Source organism: Protobothrops mucrosquamatus, unplaced genomic scaffold, assembly GCF_001527695.2.
Source record: "Protobothrops mucrosquamatus isolate PMUCROS unplaced genomic scaffold, P.Mucros_1.0 scaffold_265, whole genome shotgun sequence".
Classification (NCBI taxonomy): domain Eukaryota; kingdom Metazoa; phylum Chordata; class Lepidosauria; order Squamata; family Viperidae; genus Protobothrops; species Protobothrops mucrosquamatus.
In genome coordinates, this window is record NW_015386341.1 from 130939 (window position 1) to 145604 (window position 14666).

At 38.1% G+C, this 14666-nt stretch overlaps 1 protein-coding gene across 1 annotated transcript in view; it reads left to right on the top strand.

The window, feature by feature from the left end:
- The window catches only part of AHCTF1 (AT-hook containing transcription factor 1), a 47743-nt gene that overhangs the window by 31763 nt on the left and 1314 nt on the right, over positions 1 to 14666 (top strand). Inside the window, exons 26-35 of the mRNA XM_015831586.1 lie at positions 112 to 216; positions 1465 to 1669; positions 1794 to 1991; positions 3553 to 3967; positions 5676 to 5793; positions 6948 to 7057; positions 9457 to 9632; positions 10316 to 12344; positions 13962 to 14095; positions 14497 to 14603. Coding sequence (XP_015687072.1) covers positions 112 to 216; positions 1465 to 1669; positions 1794 to 1991; positions 3553 to 3967; positions 5676 to 5793; positions 6948 to 7057; positions 9457 to 9632; positions 10316 to 12344; positions 13962 to 14095; positions 14497 to 14603 — 3597 coding nt within the window. The remainder of the gene's footprint in view (positions 1 to 111; positions 217 to 1464; positions 1670 to 1793; positions 1992 to 3552; positions 3968 to 5675; positions 5794 to 6947; positions 7058 to 9456; positions 9633 to 10315; positions 12345 to 13961; positions 14096 to 14496; positions 14604 to 14666) is intronic.

The window sequence follows — 14666 nt, forward strand, 5'->3', positions numbered from 1 at the left end:
GCAGTAAGAATTATGTAATTTATCCACTTTCTCCTTTTGCAGAATGTAATATTTTGATGGACAAAATTATTTATTTCTCTTAATTTGACTTTTCATTTTTTTCCTCAAAAGTGGATCTGAAGAACAATCATCCGTGTTGAAGCCCTGCCTTGATAGACAGTTACCAGATCCATTTATTGGGACACCAAATACTAAATCTTTAAGAAAATGTTCCAGGTAAAAATAAAAATAAAAATGTCAGAGAGAAATCTACTAGGAAATCCACTACCATTGTTTGTCCTTTACTTTCTGACTAGTAGGAGTCATCAAATCAGATTACTTATAATGTGACCCTATTCTCACAACACAATAACATCTCTGTTGACCCAGTCAATATATTGTGGAAACACATAAGCTTAGTTTGTTAATCTGTTTTGTGTATTTAAAAAGTCAGCTGCTAAAAAAACAAAGCTGTTCATTTTAGAACTCACTGCCTGGTAGAGTAGTAGAACAGAACTCTAAAACACTGATTGTCTACAGCACCCAAGTCAAACTTGCTTGGTCAATGGAAAGAGGCTAGCATTCTCATGAATTTTGGCCTGTATTATCCTGATACAGGAACTCATGGGATGTAAGACTCTTCCTCAAGTAATTGTATATAGTCTCTGTATTCAAAAAATTGTGGTTCCTGACCCAGCATAGGTAGATCTTGACTTGTTCACTGATTGTTCAGAATTACAGTGATGCTAAAAAAGGAGGACTTATGACTGGTCCCGTGGTAGTGTGATTGCAATCCAGGTGTTTGATTATCCAGTTTGTGATTAGGACATTGTAGTGAGCTGATTGCATTTGCGACCTTCCTTGCTGGCTTCTCTCAAGCAAAGTCAATGGGTAAGCTATCGGGGAAGGTCGCAGGTCATTCCTATAAGTCGCTCCTGCCACTTTTTCTCCTGAGGAATCTCACTACAAGGTATGAGACCCCAGAGATCTCATATTCTGTAGCACCCTTACCTTGACCATCCAGGCTTTCCAGTACCCATGTACTGTCCTTGCTGGTCTGCTCACACTTTCCAGGGCCTGCCCACTGCCTTTTCTGATCTGTTCACACTTCCCAGCATCTGTCTGCTGTGATGCTAGCCCACCCATGCTTCCCAACGCCTGCCCACTGCCCTCGCTAGCCTACCCACACTCCTTAGTGTTTACCTGTGACACCCCCCATTCCCCCATATTCCTTACTTGGGATTCCCCCCTCCCTTTTCCCACTTAACAATGCGCAAAATCCTGGATTTATGCTGGCAACCAGGGACTGCTGTGATAATGCAATTAACAGTTAAATATTTGATGATATTTAAAAATTAAAGTAATGTGTATTCTTCATGCCTGGGAAACTTTCATTCTTTCAAATGACAACTTGAAAAGTGCCTGTTTCAGCGTAGGTGCAATTCGAAGCAGCTTAATGTTTTAAAAACCTTGAAATATTTACAGATTGCTTGACTTGATGATCCAACCTATTTCTCTTGATTCACCACCTTTGAGAAGAAGCCAGCAGAAGTCTCCAGAAGTTTCAGCTTCTGGCATACTTTCTAGCCCACTGCATTCCAGTTCTCAATACTCCGTAAGAACATTACTGCCCAAGAACATTGCAAGAGCACCAGAATTAAAATTATTGGAAACACCTCCTGTTGTCAAGGTATATAGATTTGTGTAGGCTGCAGAAACCTGTATTTCTGAGGCTGAAAAGTGAAGTAATGATGACTGTCTATAAACTTGGAGCTTTAGGTTACACATTTTTAAGATGTTTTGTCCTCTCCTAGAGAGCTAAAGCTTTGGCATCCACATCATCCTCAGTCTTCCCTGGTTTTACTCCTCAGTCAATATTGAGATCCAGCGTTCGCACTAGTCCTTTAGCAACTCCAACTGCATCTCCAGGGAGATCAATTACACCCCCTCTGCGTGCAAAAGAAACAAAAATATCATTTATGGAAGAAAGCAAAACTTCACAATGGACTGGGGTAAGTTGGCAGCATTGCTGCAAAAGCAAACACATGATTTCTAGGCAGGACCCTGCTGTTGTCCTCTTTATTTATTAAACATTTCAGTATTACTGCAATCAATCTGAGTCTTGGCAGCTTACGTAGAAAAAATATAAATCAAAACCTACCTAGTACAAAAGATAACAAAAAAATAATAACACAGGGGGGGGGAAATGAATAAATGGAGAGGAATTTTTATCCTGTGGAATATAGAATAAATTGAATTCACTTCAGATCTGCAATTTCTGTTAGGGATGTGAATATAGAGCCCAGTGTGTAAACATCAAATACATGCAATTTGCCCAGGAATTAGAGCTGTATGTGCTTTGGGAATAATGACCCTGTACAGAATCTTGGTTGCTTTGGGGAAAACTACATAGGAATTGGCTGAGGTAAAGGAGATTTAAAAAATACAACAGGAAATAACAAATATTCCACTCCCCCTTCACATACAGATAGTTCTTGACTTAATGACCATTCTTCAGCGACTGACGTTCCAGTGTGCTGTACAAGGGCATGTAAGGCTAGTCCCCAAAGTTACAGCTGTTGCACTATTCCTGCAATCACATGGTCAAAATTAAGGCACTTGACAGCCTGCCGGCAATTAAACTATAGGGGTGCTTCAACTCTCTCTCTCCTCCCCCCTCCCCCCGTGTGACTTCTCTCCATCCATGCCCTTTTGGCTCCCTGAATTTTGCAGCCCCTGCCATCCTAGCCGACCTTTGCCATCTTTTTTTTTCTCCCACTGCTGACCAAGGATGCCTAGCCTGGCCCTTTGCAGGGCAGTTGCTGGCCAGGCTTTCTTTCCAGGGTTGTGCTCGGCAGCACCTTCACAAGACCCTGGAAAGATGGCCTCAGATGGCCAGCAGCTGTCTCACAAAAGGCCAGGCTGGTCAGGCCTCGTCAGCAGCAGGAGCATGAAAATGGCAGAGGTCAGCTGAGGTGGTGGAGACAGGGTGACAAAGACCTCGGAGGGCAGTGTGGCAAGGGCAGCTGGGACTGGGCTGGAGTGGCCATGGCTTCCCAGTGTGTCAAGAAGCCCTGTGACATTGTGCAACTGGACTGGGCTTTGCACTGTGAAGGGCTTCATGCTGCAGCTTGAGTTCTTGCAACTCCAGAGCTGCAGCGCACCACGAAGACTCTGGAACACAGCATATTCTTCCCCTCCATTCTCCCCCCCCCCATCTCACTTCAGCATCACCCCAACTTGTGTGTGGTCTGTGCTAGTCCTCCCAGGGCTTCCCCTAATCTCCTGTAGCCCACCATGCCCCTCATATATTTAATCACTTGCACATCTGGAGGTATAACAACTGCTAGGATTGCCGTTGCTTAGCAATGCAGTCGCATGATACAGAGTTCCATATAAAAATCAGCACTCTTTAAATAAATCATAATTTACCAATTAACTTTAATTCAATTTGTGCAAATAAGCCACACGTATCTACATTGTGGATAGTGGAGTACGCTGGATCCCACCTTGGTGCATAGTCAGATTTTCTTTTATTGGAATGTTTTCTTTTTCTTTTCCTTTTCTTATTAGGAGACAGATCATGAAATAAACAATGCAAATACATCTGAATATATTCTTGAAGCTCAAATGGAAGAAAATTGGGTCAAGAATAGAGAGACTTCCTCCATTTCAGGTCACAGCCTTCAAGAAGAGCTTGAAGAAAGAGGCCAATCATCAGAATGCATAACAAGTGATCAGTTGAATGAAACTAAAGTCTCCAAAGAAATTAATGACACTGGTGTGAAACCAACATACATTACTTCAGAATATCATGATGCAAAATCAGTTGACTTTGGAAACTGCAACTTCATGGGCTCTCAACAAACTGCTATTTCCTTTGGAGAAATTGTAGACCTACCAGGATCAAGTGAGAGACAAGTAAATGAAATAAGAAATGAACCTGTAATGGAACAGCAAACATCTGCAAATATAGAACAATCAGCTGGTATGTATAATGTTATTTGATTGTTCACAGGTACGATGGAAAGGACCTAAGAAGGATGGTCATAATGGATCAGAACAGAGATCCCATCTGATTTTTCCCTGATTTTTCAACACTGGTAAACCGGTGTTCCAAACAGAAGATGTATTGTCTTACATTTGTTTCTGTTATCTGCGATTTGAACCTTGGGAGGGGAACTAAATAGTAAGCTGATGGTCCTTACACTCTTGGTACTCGGGAATGCTGAAAAGTTTGAATAAATCAACGCCGTATCAGGTAGAAAACAATGATTTTATAAAATGTTGATAGCAGCATTGCCTGGGGAATTCAGATGGATCTAAACTTTAAAAGAAAAAGAGACACTTTAAGGAAAAAGGGAGGTGGGCCTAGGAAGGAGCACTCAGGCTCCTAAGAATTTGTAGAAGATATATGAAAGTCAGGGAATGTGTTGTATCCCACCATTGCATAGCTATTTAGTACTTTGATTTAAAGCAAGTTGTTTAAAATACTATGGACCAAATAGTAGATGACTTGAGGGTTAAGGAAAAGAATTTTCAGAAATGGCAGAGGACCTCTGGTTTGATTTTCCTCACCTTCTCTCAAAACACCTGAAATGCACTATACAATTCTTCTGTTATCTTGAACTATAAATAAAAATATTTCTCCTGGAAATGTGCAGAGAAACTAAGAGCCTTTTCTTAACGCTTGTTAAAATAAAAGTTATTAATAAAATCAAGTAACAGTAGCCATTTCAGTGTCCCATGGTAGTAGATCACCTATGTTGATAGACATGAACGTGTTACTCTCTTTGGGGAAAACTTTCTCCAAATAATTTGATACAGCATTACTCATTACATTATCTGCACATCATAGCAAGAAGAGATCACTTCTGTGTGGAAGAGATTAAACTTTCCTCAGTAAAATACTTGGCCCACACAGAACTTTCTCCAGGCTGGTTGACCTCACATATTGTGTTTAAAAATACAACCATATTTCATTGAACAGTAGGTCATACATAATGCTAAATTATAATCCATAGTTTACAAATTTCTGGGTTTACACCCACAATAAACCATTGAAACGCCGAAGAAGACAAAAGCAGTGACGCATCCGTATATTGTTCCTGCTTTCCTCAAAGTTTGCCTCAAGGTGAGACTAAAACCAAATTTTAAAAAAATATTATTTTGACCTATTCATTTAATGAAAATGAATATATGAATTCTGATCATCTTTACATTTAAAGTAATTTGCCCCCCGTCCCCATTACTTGGGATGTAATCCTCAGTGCAGCTCTGAAAAAGCAAATTCAGCTTTAACCTCTACACAAATTTTATGCTTGCTCAGTTGAATGTGGAGTATTGGACTAGAAAACAGTGAGTATAGTGAATAGCCCAGTACCATTGGTTAGCTCTTTGGGCCTCAGTTTTTTTTAGAGACAATTCAGTCTTGATACATTACATGTTCCTGAGATTTTGGAAGGGTCAATAGCAGTTCAAGACAGGGTCTGTCAACTAAGCCAAGATAAACATTTTGACTTCTATTCATTTTTATTGCAACTTAAGTAAGAACATTAGGTTCCACCAGTGTTATGTGAGCCTCTGTGGCTTGGAAAATGGGAGGTAGATTTATGCCTTAAAAAAAAAGATGAATTAGTATTTGGGGGAAAAATCATTATTGAGAATACAGTATTTTTAACTTTTATTGTTCATAGAATCCGATGAAAACGATGACAAAAAATGTGGCTCAATTCCTGAGGATGAAATATTTTCAAAGGAACATTTGAAGGTTGACGAAGACATCATAGTCTCCTTTTTGCCTTCTAATGAATGGTAAATATGTCATGTATAATTTCAAAATTTTAGATGAGATAGTTTGCTTTAAAAATTAAATTGCATGTATAGGTGCCCACTTTCTTATCTTTTCATGAGTATGATTTATCCAGATAGAATGGAATGCCATTTTCTAGTAGGTAGCCAAACTCCAGGAGTCAGCTTGCTCTAAATGAGTTGCTTTTCCCTTGAAGGAGCAGATCCACACCTGGGACTGTTGCTTGAGTTCCCTGATATCATTACATTTCCTGTTAGCTCAGTGGCAAGAAGTAATTTGCGCACTCGCCTCTATTGCACCCATCTGCAGTCATTCATGGAGCCAGATCTGATCATGGTTTTCCATAGATCTTCAGTTACTCACCAGTTAGATGATTGCAATGTGCTCACTGTAGGATTACTAGAGTGCTTAAATTCATATAGAATGCACCAACTAGTCTGCTATCCTGTGCACAATCGCAGAATAAGATTGTGCTCATGTTGAAAGTTCTGCACAACTTGACAGTTGACTTATTAATTCAGTTCAAGAGGTTTAATCTATGAAGCTCTCAGACTATTGACTGGCCATAAAATTTGACTTGGTTAAACATGTTTGCTGTTATCAGTGGTCTATTGCTAAGCAGACAGGAGAAAACTTCCTCTTGCAACCACTCATTTTGTACTTGCCCCTAGCCTATGTTCTTAAATTATTGACTGGGGCTTACTTGCTATTGAATAATGCCTCAGCAGGTGGCAGCATGTAAAGCTGACCTCTGATTTCAGAAGCTTACCAGATTTAGCCCCAGTTAGTATGTGGATGAGAAACCAGATGAAGTTCTATGGCAAACCACAAGAAGATTGCATTGGTGCAATCAGTGGCTTCTTTCCCTTATCTGGCTTCTTTCCCTTCTTAATACCCAAACTCTAAGTGAATGTGCAGAGTTGTAACAGTTACATCAATTAGGCATAACTTTTGCGTAATAGTAATGGGTTTACAATTTCTATGCAACAGGGCCAGGCTGTTGTTCTTGTGTACCCCTTGCAATATAATTAAATTGTTATGCATGATGCCAAAATAGTATACAACAAAAAGTTTTTTTTTAAGTTTTATCTTATTAAGAAATCTTTTTTAAAAAATGCCCCTCTATATGCATGTATCTGTATATGTTTTTATACAGTGCAACTAATAATACTCCAGAATCCAGCATGCTACCATTGTCGGAAGACAACAGATTCCTTGCTGAAACAAACAGCCAAGTTCAGAGGGTGGAAGGAGCAGATGGAGAATGTAGGTATTTTGAATATCAAACAAATGGAACAAGCAATATGAAGTGTTCTTTTCACATCTTTTTTTCAAAAAATATAAAATGCTGGAAGCGTATTACTGTATTTTCAAGATTGGCTTTCCAAGCACATGTCTAAAATCTTTTAACCTGAACATTTATATCTTGACAATAGCTTTTTTTAAATTAGCTTTTTTTTAGTATTTTATTATTTTAATTATTAATGCAAACAGATAAAGAAGTATTTTAATTGTTTCTATGATTAATTGCTGTGTTGATGCTGCTCAGATTCTACAGTGCTGTTGCATAATTTAGATCAGGGGCCAAATGCAACCTTTCAAAAAGTATTGCTGAAGAAAGTAGCCATGTTGCTTGTCCATTTTACTGCATATAAAAATAAGGCAAATAATAATAAAAATTAAAATAAAAAAAAAATAGACAGGATTGATGAGCACCAGAAGGAAGCTGAAAGAAGAATTTATCAACATCCCAGACCAAAAGATGGCTCCTCACGCACGTAGCAGGAGAGTGATTGTGCAGCTTGCCGATGTTGCTTGGGATCAAGTAGCAGTTTTAAGGCACTGTCACAGCCAGGGTTGAGGGCTGCATTCCTCCACTTCTTGTCAGCTACTAATAGGCCTGGCTATTATGATCTTGCTCCCTTGTCCTCCTAGGGCACCTCAGGCTGTAGGGAGACCCCACATAGGAGGCAGTTGTGAGGTCTTCAAATCTAGGTGGCTTTAGAGGTTTAGTGCTTCTCTCTTACAATGAGGGTCCTGGAATTTCTTCCACAGAACCCATAGTTTTGTTGTTCCTGGCCACTTTCTGTGCAAGAGCAATCCACAGCATACTCCGTGCCAGTATCAGTAGCACCCTAGCCATCAACTTTGTAGTTCTCACCATGGCCTAAATGGTAAAATGAAATGGTAAAATTATGCAGTTCAGTTATACTGAATTGCATAACGTGATACTCTTGCTTCTTTTATTTTTTACTCACAAGAGATGTTGGATCTTTACTCAGTCAAAAATGAAATCTAGTGATTTGATAACACTATGAAAAGGTTTTAGTTTTGCAGTACTTGAGCTAATAAACTATTGATCTATTTGCCCTTTCAACGATTTGCACTTGAGAATCTTGATGTAGAATATATTTGAGTAAAGAAATTAGTTACACAGATAGTCCAAAAATTACAACCAGTTATTTAATCATAGTCTGAAATTATGATAAAGGGTGCTTTATGGTCTGTGAAGCACTTCCAGTCATTGCGAAACATCGCACCACCTCCTTGCGATCATGTGATTGCATTCTGGATGCTTGGCAACTTGTTCGCACTTTCAACTGTTTGCCAAGCATCCCACAATCATGTGACTGCATTTACAATCTTCTCTGCTGCCAAGAGGATTCCCTTTCGTTTCTCTGGGTTGGCTGAAGGAGCTGCATTATGCTGAAATCCTTTGGCAGGCAGCTCTTTTGATTCATCTGCCTTATGACCCAGGAGATCTCTTAACAATTGCAACTGAGAGTGCTGGGATTGTGATTGTTGAGCAAAACAGTCTCATGAGTTTCCCCGAATGTCCCCTTCGCTGAACAACTGAGGTTCCAGTTCCAAGTATGATCGTGCAGGTTTAGTAAGGATTTTGTTTAATCTCATTATTCACTAAACTGCTTCTTCACTCTGTAATTCTTTTCAAAATCAGTTCGTTAGAATTGAGTACTAATTATACAAATTAAAATTGAAACTATAACTTTATAAACTTGGAATTATATTAGTAGGCCTTAGATTTTTTTTAACATGAAATTTTAATTCTTGTAGAATCTCCTGAAAAGGTGAGACTTTGCAAGTAAGAAACTACTGAGTGAAAATATCTTCTTCCATTTTTTCCATGGAAAAACCACTCAAAAGCCAACCGTATTAATCTGCATTTTAAATTATCCAGATGCATTATAGAAAGTTATTGCATCTATGTTCCACCTAGAGCCTGATCCTGCACCTTGAAAGAAGCTGGTTAAAAATACCCAAAGCTTTGCTGTATGTATGCAGATTGCCGAGCTTTTATGAACAGACAAAAAAATAGACAACAAAGCCTGTAGGTCATTGTAATCTTGATGCAAAGATTTAAAAGAGGGCTAATGTTCATTTTGGAAAAAGATGTGACTACAGGGTGGAACAGATACTTGTTATCGGATAAATACTTGCACAATAAATATTCATTCTGCTTATCCCTTGAGGAGAAATAGTTTAATATTAGCATTTATGGTGTATAAAGGGAAGAACAAATATGATTATTACATTTCTGTAAAGGAAAGATGAAAAATATGGTTAAAGGATCTAATAATATTTAACAGCAAAGATTTCATTCAGAAACAATAAAATCAAATAATGTCAGAAAATCACTCTTTCAGCTGTCATCAGTATTCCTGATAGTGAAGACATTGCGAGTATCCATTCAAAAAATGAGCTGGAAGAAAGAGAAGCAATAGATGAAGGTGAATTGGAAAAAACAATCCAAGAGGAACATCTGGTAATCCTGCAAGAAAAAACATTGCCTAACATTGATTCTGAAAATCAAAAAATGGATGTAAGTTAACTTCTTTTTACACATGATTAGAAAACTGGCATTACACTTAATTCTATGTTAGCAATATGGGTCCCAAAATTTCTTCTTAAAGATGTTCATATATAAACAATTGAACCAATTGTATAATCTATGTCTGTTTTATAGTAGCAATAAAAAAAGAATGCAATAACATTTCTATACTACAGTAACCATGGGTGAGAGCCAGTATGGTCTTGTCGTTAAGGCATTAGGCTGGAAACCAGGAGATTGTGAATCCCGTCTTAGGCATGAAAGTCAGCTGGGTGACTTTGGGCCAGTCACTCTCTGGATCCATGATGTCAGGCTCAGGCAACAAGCCAGTCAGTCAGTCAGTTCCTGTTGCAATAAAATGCAAAAAAAAAAAAAAATACCAGGAAAGAAAAAGAGATAACCGTCGTATATGTGCATAAAATGATTAAAAAAACATGTTCCTGATCTTTGTAAATAGGAAGTAATAGCTACAGGTTTGCAAAGCCAGTTTCTGCAATTTCCTTTTGAACATTTTTGCTGAGGTTACTTTGCAGACCAATGCATGGACTGTTGAATTAGCCAGTGAAATGTAACTTCAGAAAATCTGAAATTTTTGAAGAACAGTTATTCATAGTTATTATATTTCTTGAAAAATACTGTGTAATGGAATTCAATGTATGTGCTTTCTATTTTAGCTGACGGGAGACGGAAAACATGAGATACAAGTTTCAGAAGCTATAGTAGAAGAAATCCCATACAATGAACTGTGTTCCTCAAGCAATCTCAAATTTCAGTATTACTGTGACAGTGTAGAACAACAGATTGAATGTGAATTACTTGAAAAAGATGCTGATGAAACTTCATTTACTGAAAGAGATGGAGAACTGCTGTGTCACAACAATTTTTCTTTAATATTAGAAGGTGATGACGAAGATTCTACTAGTTTGCATGCTTCTCCTCTGAAACCAGCTAGCCCAGAATCAGAGGATAGAAGCAACAACCAAGAACTAACTACAAATTCTGTGTCCACGGTAACTAGTAATGAGATACCACAGAATACTGCCGAAGTACTACCTTATGTACCTGAACCAATTCAAATGGCTATTGCTGAAAATCTGTTAGATGTAATCAAAGACACAAGAAGTAAAGAACTTTCAGCTGAGATATTAGAACAATCTTTTCATGAAAGCATAAGCAAGAAAGTATTAAATTTATCCCAGGGTCCTATTCAAAATGTTCATGAAACAAATAATGATGTAGAATTAAATAGAATTGAAAATTTGATGCCTGGCATAAGTTCAACAGATCAGGCAAACCAAAGTCTAAATATTTCGTGCAAGGATCAATCACCGACAAAGAAAAATAAAGCAACAATATTGGCAACCCCTACTCTAAGGAGAAGTGCTAGGCGAGCAATGAAGACATCAGACATTTCTGAAAAGCTACCATATAATTCTGAAGGACCTCAAGAACAACAGATTTTCCAAATTCCTGATTTTCCCATCAGAGATGTGAAGGAAATGAAGAATGAGTTAGAAATCTCAGCAAATGTTCATCCTGTTTCACCGACATTTTTGGCAACTGTTACCACAAGGAGTGGAATTAGAAAACCAAAGAAAAGTGTGTCGAAACGTTATGGGCATCCCTGCAGTGATCTTCCTTCTGCTCGCCAGAGGACTCCTAGAATTACAAGAAGCGTAGTAGGAAATCAAAATAGTAGTCAGTTTATTATTGATCATACAATACAAATGACAGTCACTCCTAAAAGTGCAACAAAACTAAAAGCTATCGCCTTGCAACTTGCAGAAAATGTAATTTCGGATCAGGAGGTTGAACCTCAAGGAAAGCAGCTGTCCGTATCGCCAAAAAGAGGAAGGAGAAAAAAGCATGACGTATTGAAAGTAGTGACTCAGGCAGAAACCACACCTGAGAAGCTACCATTACCTACTCCAGTTCGAAAGAGTAGAAGCAGAAAGACCGGTCTATCAGAAACCATTTTGAAACATGACACGCAACCAAACGAATCACAGCTATCGGAACAGGAGAGAATACAAAGAATAGGTGCATCGGAACCAGTTTCGGATCGAGAGAGTGGTGTTACTGAACCACCATCTGTGCGTCGTAAAAGAGGTAGACCGAGAAAGAATTCTTTGAATGTTTCGGCAGAATCACAACTGGACTTGTCTCTGTTGTCTCCTCCGGATGCTACATCCTCAGTCCATAGGCGAAATACTAGGAGTGGGGCTGTACATCTGTCTACAACCTCAGGATGTTTACCTTCTCTAGAAACTTCTATAATGGAAACCCCAAAGAGAAGATCCTCAAGAGTGACATCTCGAAGTGTAGAGAAAACAGATACAGAAAAGTCTAACCTAAAAGAATGTGTTACCCGGCCAAGTGAGGCAGTAGCATCAGAAAATAAGTCTGAAAACAGGGGGTCTAGGATTACTAGAACTAGAAAGAAGACTCCATTGCCTTCTGTCTCAGAAACAAGTAGAGAGGAAGAACATTTGTTGCTAGCAACTGACAATGAAGTGGAATCAGAGTCTACAGATGTGGCCAGGCTGAGGCTTGGTGAAATAGAAGAAACTTTGACACCCCACGCTAGTAGCATTAAGAGGACAAGATTAAACCCAAAGAAAGTAAAACAGTCACTTTCCCTGGATATAAATGAAACCTTCTTTTTTTCTCCTCCTCTTACTAAGCTCACAGAAAAAACTAAAGGTACTTGAAATTTTGCTTCAGAAAAATTCTGTATAGTATAATCAAATTGTCTGTTCTGCATGAGGGTTGATCCAAGTCTAGAAAGGGTGCTGCAGGATACCAGTTGCATACACATAAAAATGTTTTCTGCTGACTGGATTGTGCCTTTTCCAAATACAGCCCTGCAGGAAAGTAATTTATGGTGTGACTAAAAGGACTTGGGGAGAGGAAATTCACAGAAACTTGTACAGGTAGTCCTCTACTTACAACAGTTCATAGAGACCGCTCAAAGTTACAACAGTACTGAAAAAAGTGATCTATGACCATTTTTCACACTTATGACTGTTGCAGCATCCCCAGGGTCATGTGATTTACATTCGGATGCTTGACAGCTAACTTACATTTGTGACAGTTGCAGTGTCCCGGGGTCATGTGGTCCCCTTTCTGATAGGCAAAGTCAATGGGGAAACCAGAATCACTTAACAACCATGTTACTATGCAACCATGTTAAGTGCAATGATTCACTTAACAAATGTAGCAAGAAAAGTCGTAAAATGGGGCAAAATTCACTTAACAATTTCTCACTTTGCAACATACATTTTGGGCTCAATTGTGGTCATAAGTTGAGGACTACCTGTATTTGCTTCTTAAGCATATGCAGTGAATAAAAATGTGCTTGTGTTCAATTATATATTTTCTAAAGGGTATAGAGATCCAGAATTCTAATAGAAAAATTACACAAACCTATGACGATTATTCCACCAAAGACAAAAGTGTGTTGTCTTGATTTTTTCTTGTCAGCATCATAACATCTGGTAACAAAGCAGTGTGCTGATTCAAACTAAGTCTGGAATGGTGAAAAAAATTGACCAAATAGAGCCACCCAATTAACAAATTCCAGATGTGATGCTTCTGGAGTGGAGGGGGAGGGAAAACCATCTAAATTGACTATAGAAGAGAAGAATTAGTTTAATGTATTGTAAGGCTATCTTCTAACTAAAATCTCCACATACCCCAAATTCAGTGTTAAGAAAAAGGGAAGGATTGAACTTAAGAGACTTTATTTATGTCTCTTGATTTTTTGTCTCTGGTTTTGTTGTCTTTTTCCATTGACCAGCCCTCATTTTTTTGGGTGAATGAAGAGAGAAGTAACCTGTATTTATAAACTGATGGAGGGTGATAAGGTGAAGGGAGAGTGCTTCTAAGTTAAACTGAGAAAACATGAAGCCTAACATTTCTCTGAAATATGAAATAGTTCTAAGCGCCTACAAAGCATCAGTGATAGTTGGGGGGAAAATAATCACTTTTCCATGTATTAATTTTCTGCTTAGGAAATATAGTTTGGCTTAATTTGCTGCCAGACTTCTCTTGATAGCGATAAGATGCCATCAGTTCTGGTTTTCAGCTCAGATGGGACCTATGCAAGAGTCAGCTATAAAGTATTACAATGTCCAGGGTTTACAAATTTTCTGTTCCATTGAATAGATCCTGGGATAGCTAGGAATATTAATTAAATATGGACCCTTGTAGTTGGTTCACATGATAAACTGCTGTGCAGCTTCAAAAAAAACCTGCAGGATTATACCTGAAGTTGTGTGCCTCAAATGTTTATTTCCAGTTTATGGTTCCTACTTTCAGGTGAAAAAGCAGTGAGACCTGTTCAACTTAAAGGTGTAGATACAGATTTGGCTTCTAAGTTTGTGTTCTCACCCCCTGTTCTGAGATCCAGAAAAAGACAGATGTCCAGTATTTCAAGGATTGTGGAAGATCTGGTAAGTAATTTGATCATTTCTTCTGTATGTATTCAAATGTTCTTATATTTCTTATATAATAGGGAAACTTGATAACTAAATTCTGTTAACTTGCTCATTGTATCATTTTACCATAGCAAGCCATTTGCTGGATGTCTAGTTCCTAGCCCTCTAATATTTACTTTCACTTTCAATATGACAACCATTCCAAAGCACTATTTATGATTTTTCAATTTGCTAGCATATTATCATCTTCAACAAATAGTTGGAAAATATCTTTCATTTTGTTGGTCTTGTATCACTAAGAGGCTTATGGGATTTACCTATTTTGAATTTAAAGTAACTTATAAGTAAACTTATAAATGCTGGGGGATAGAGACAATGTCTTCCTGTTCTGCCTTTTCAATATTATTTGTCTTTAGGAATTACCAGTTAAAGAAGAAAAGCATGCTGTTTCAGTAGAGACTTTAGAAAAGCTGAATATTAAAAAAAGCAGAGCTACAAGGTCAAAAGCAACAAAAACAAGCAAGTATGTTCCTTTTCTAAAATAGCTCTTTTCAAAAACTGATTATGTCCCATCAAGTTTTTTTTA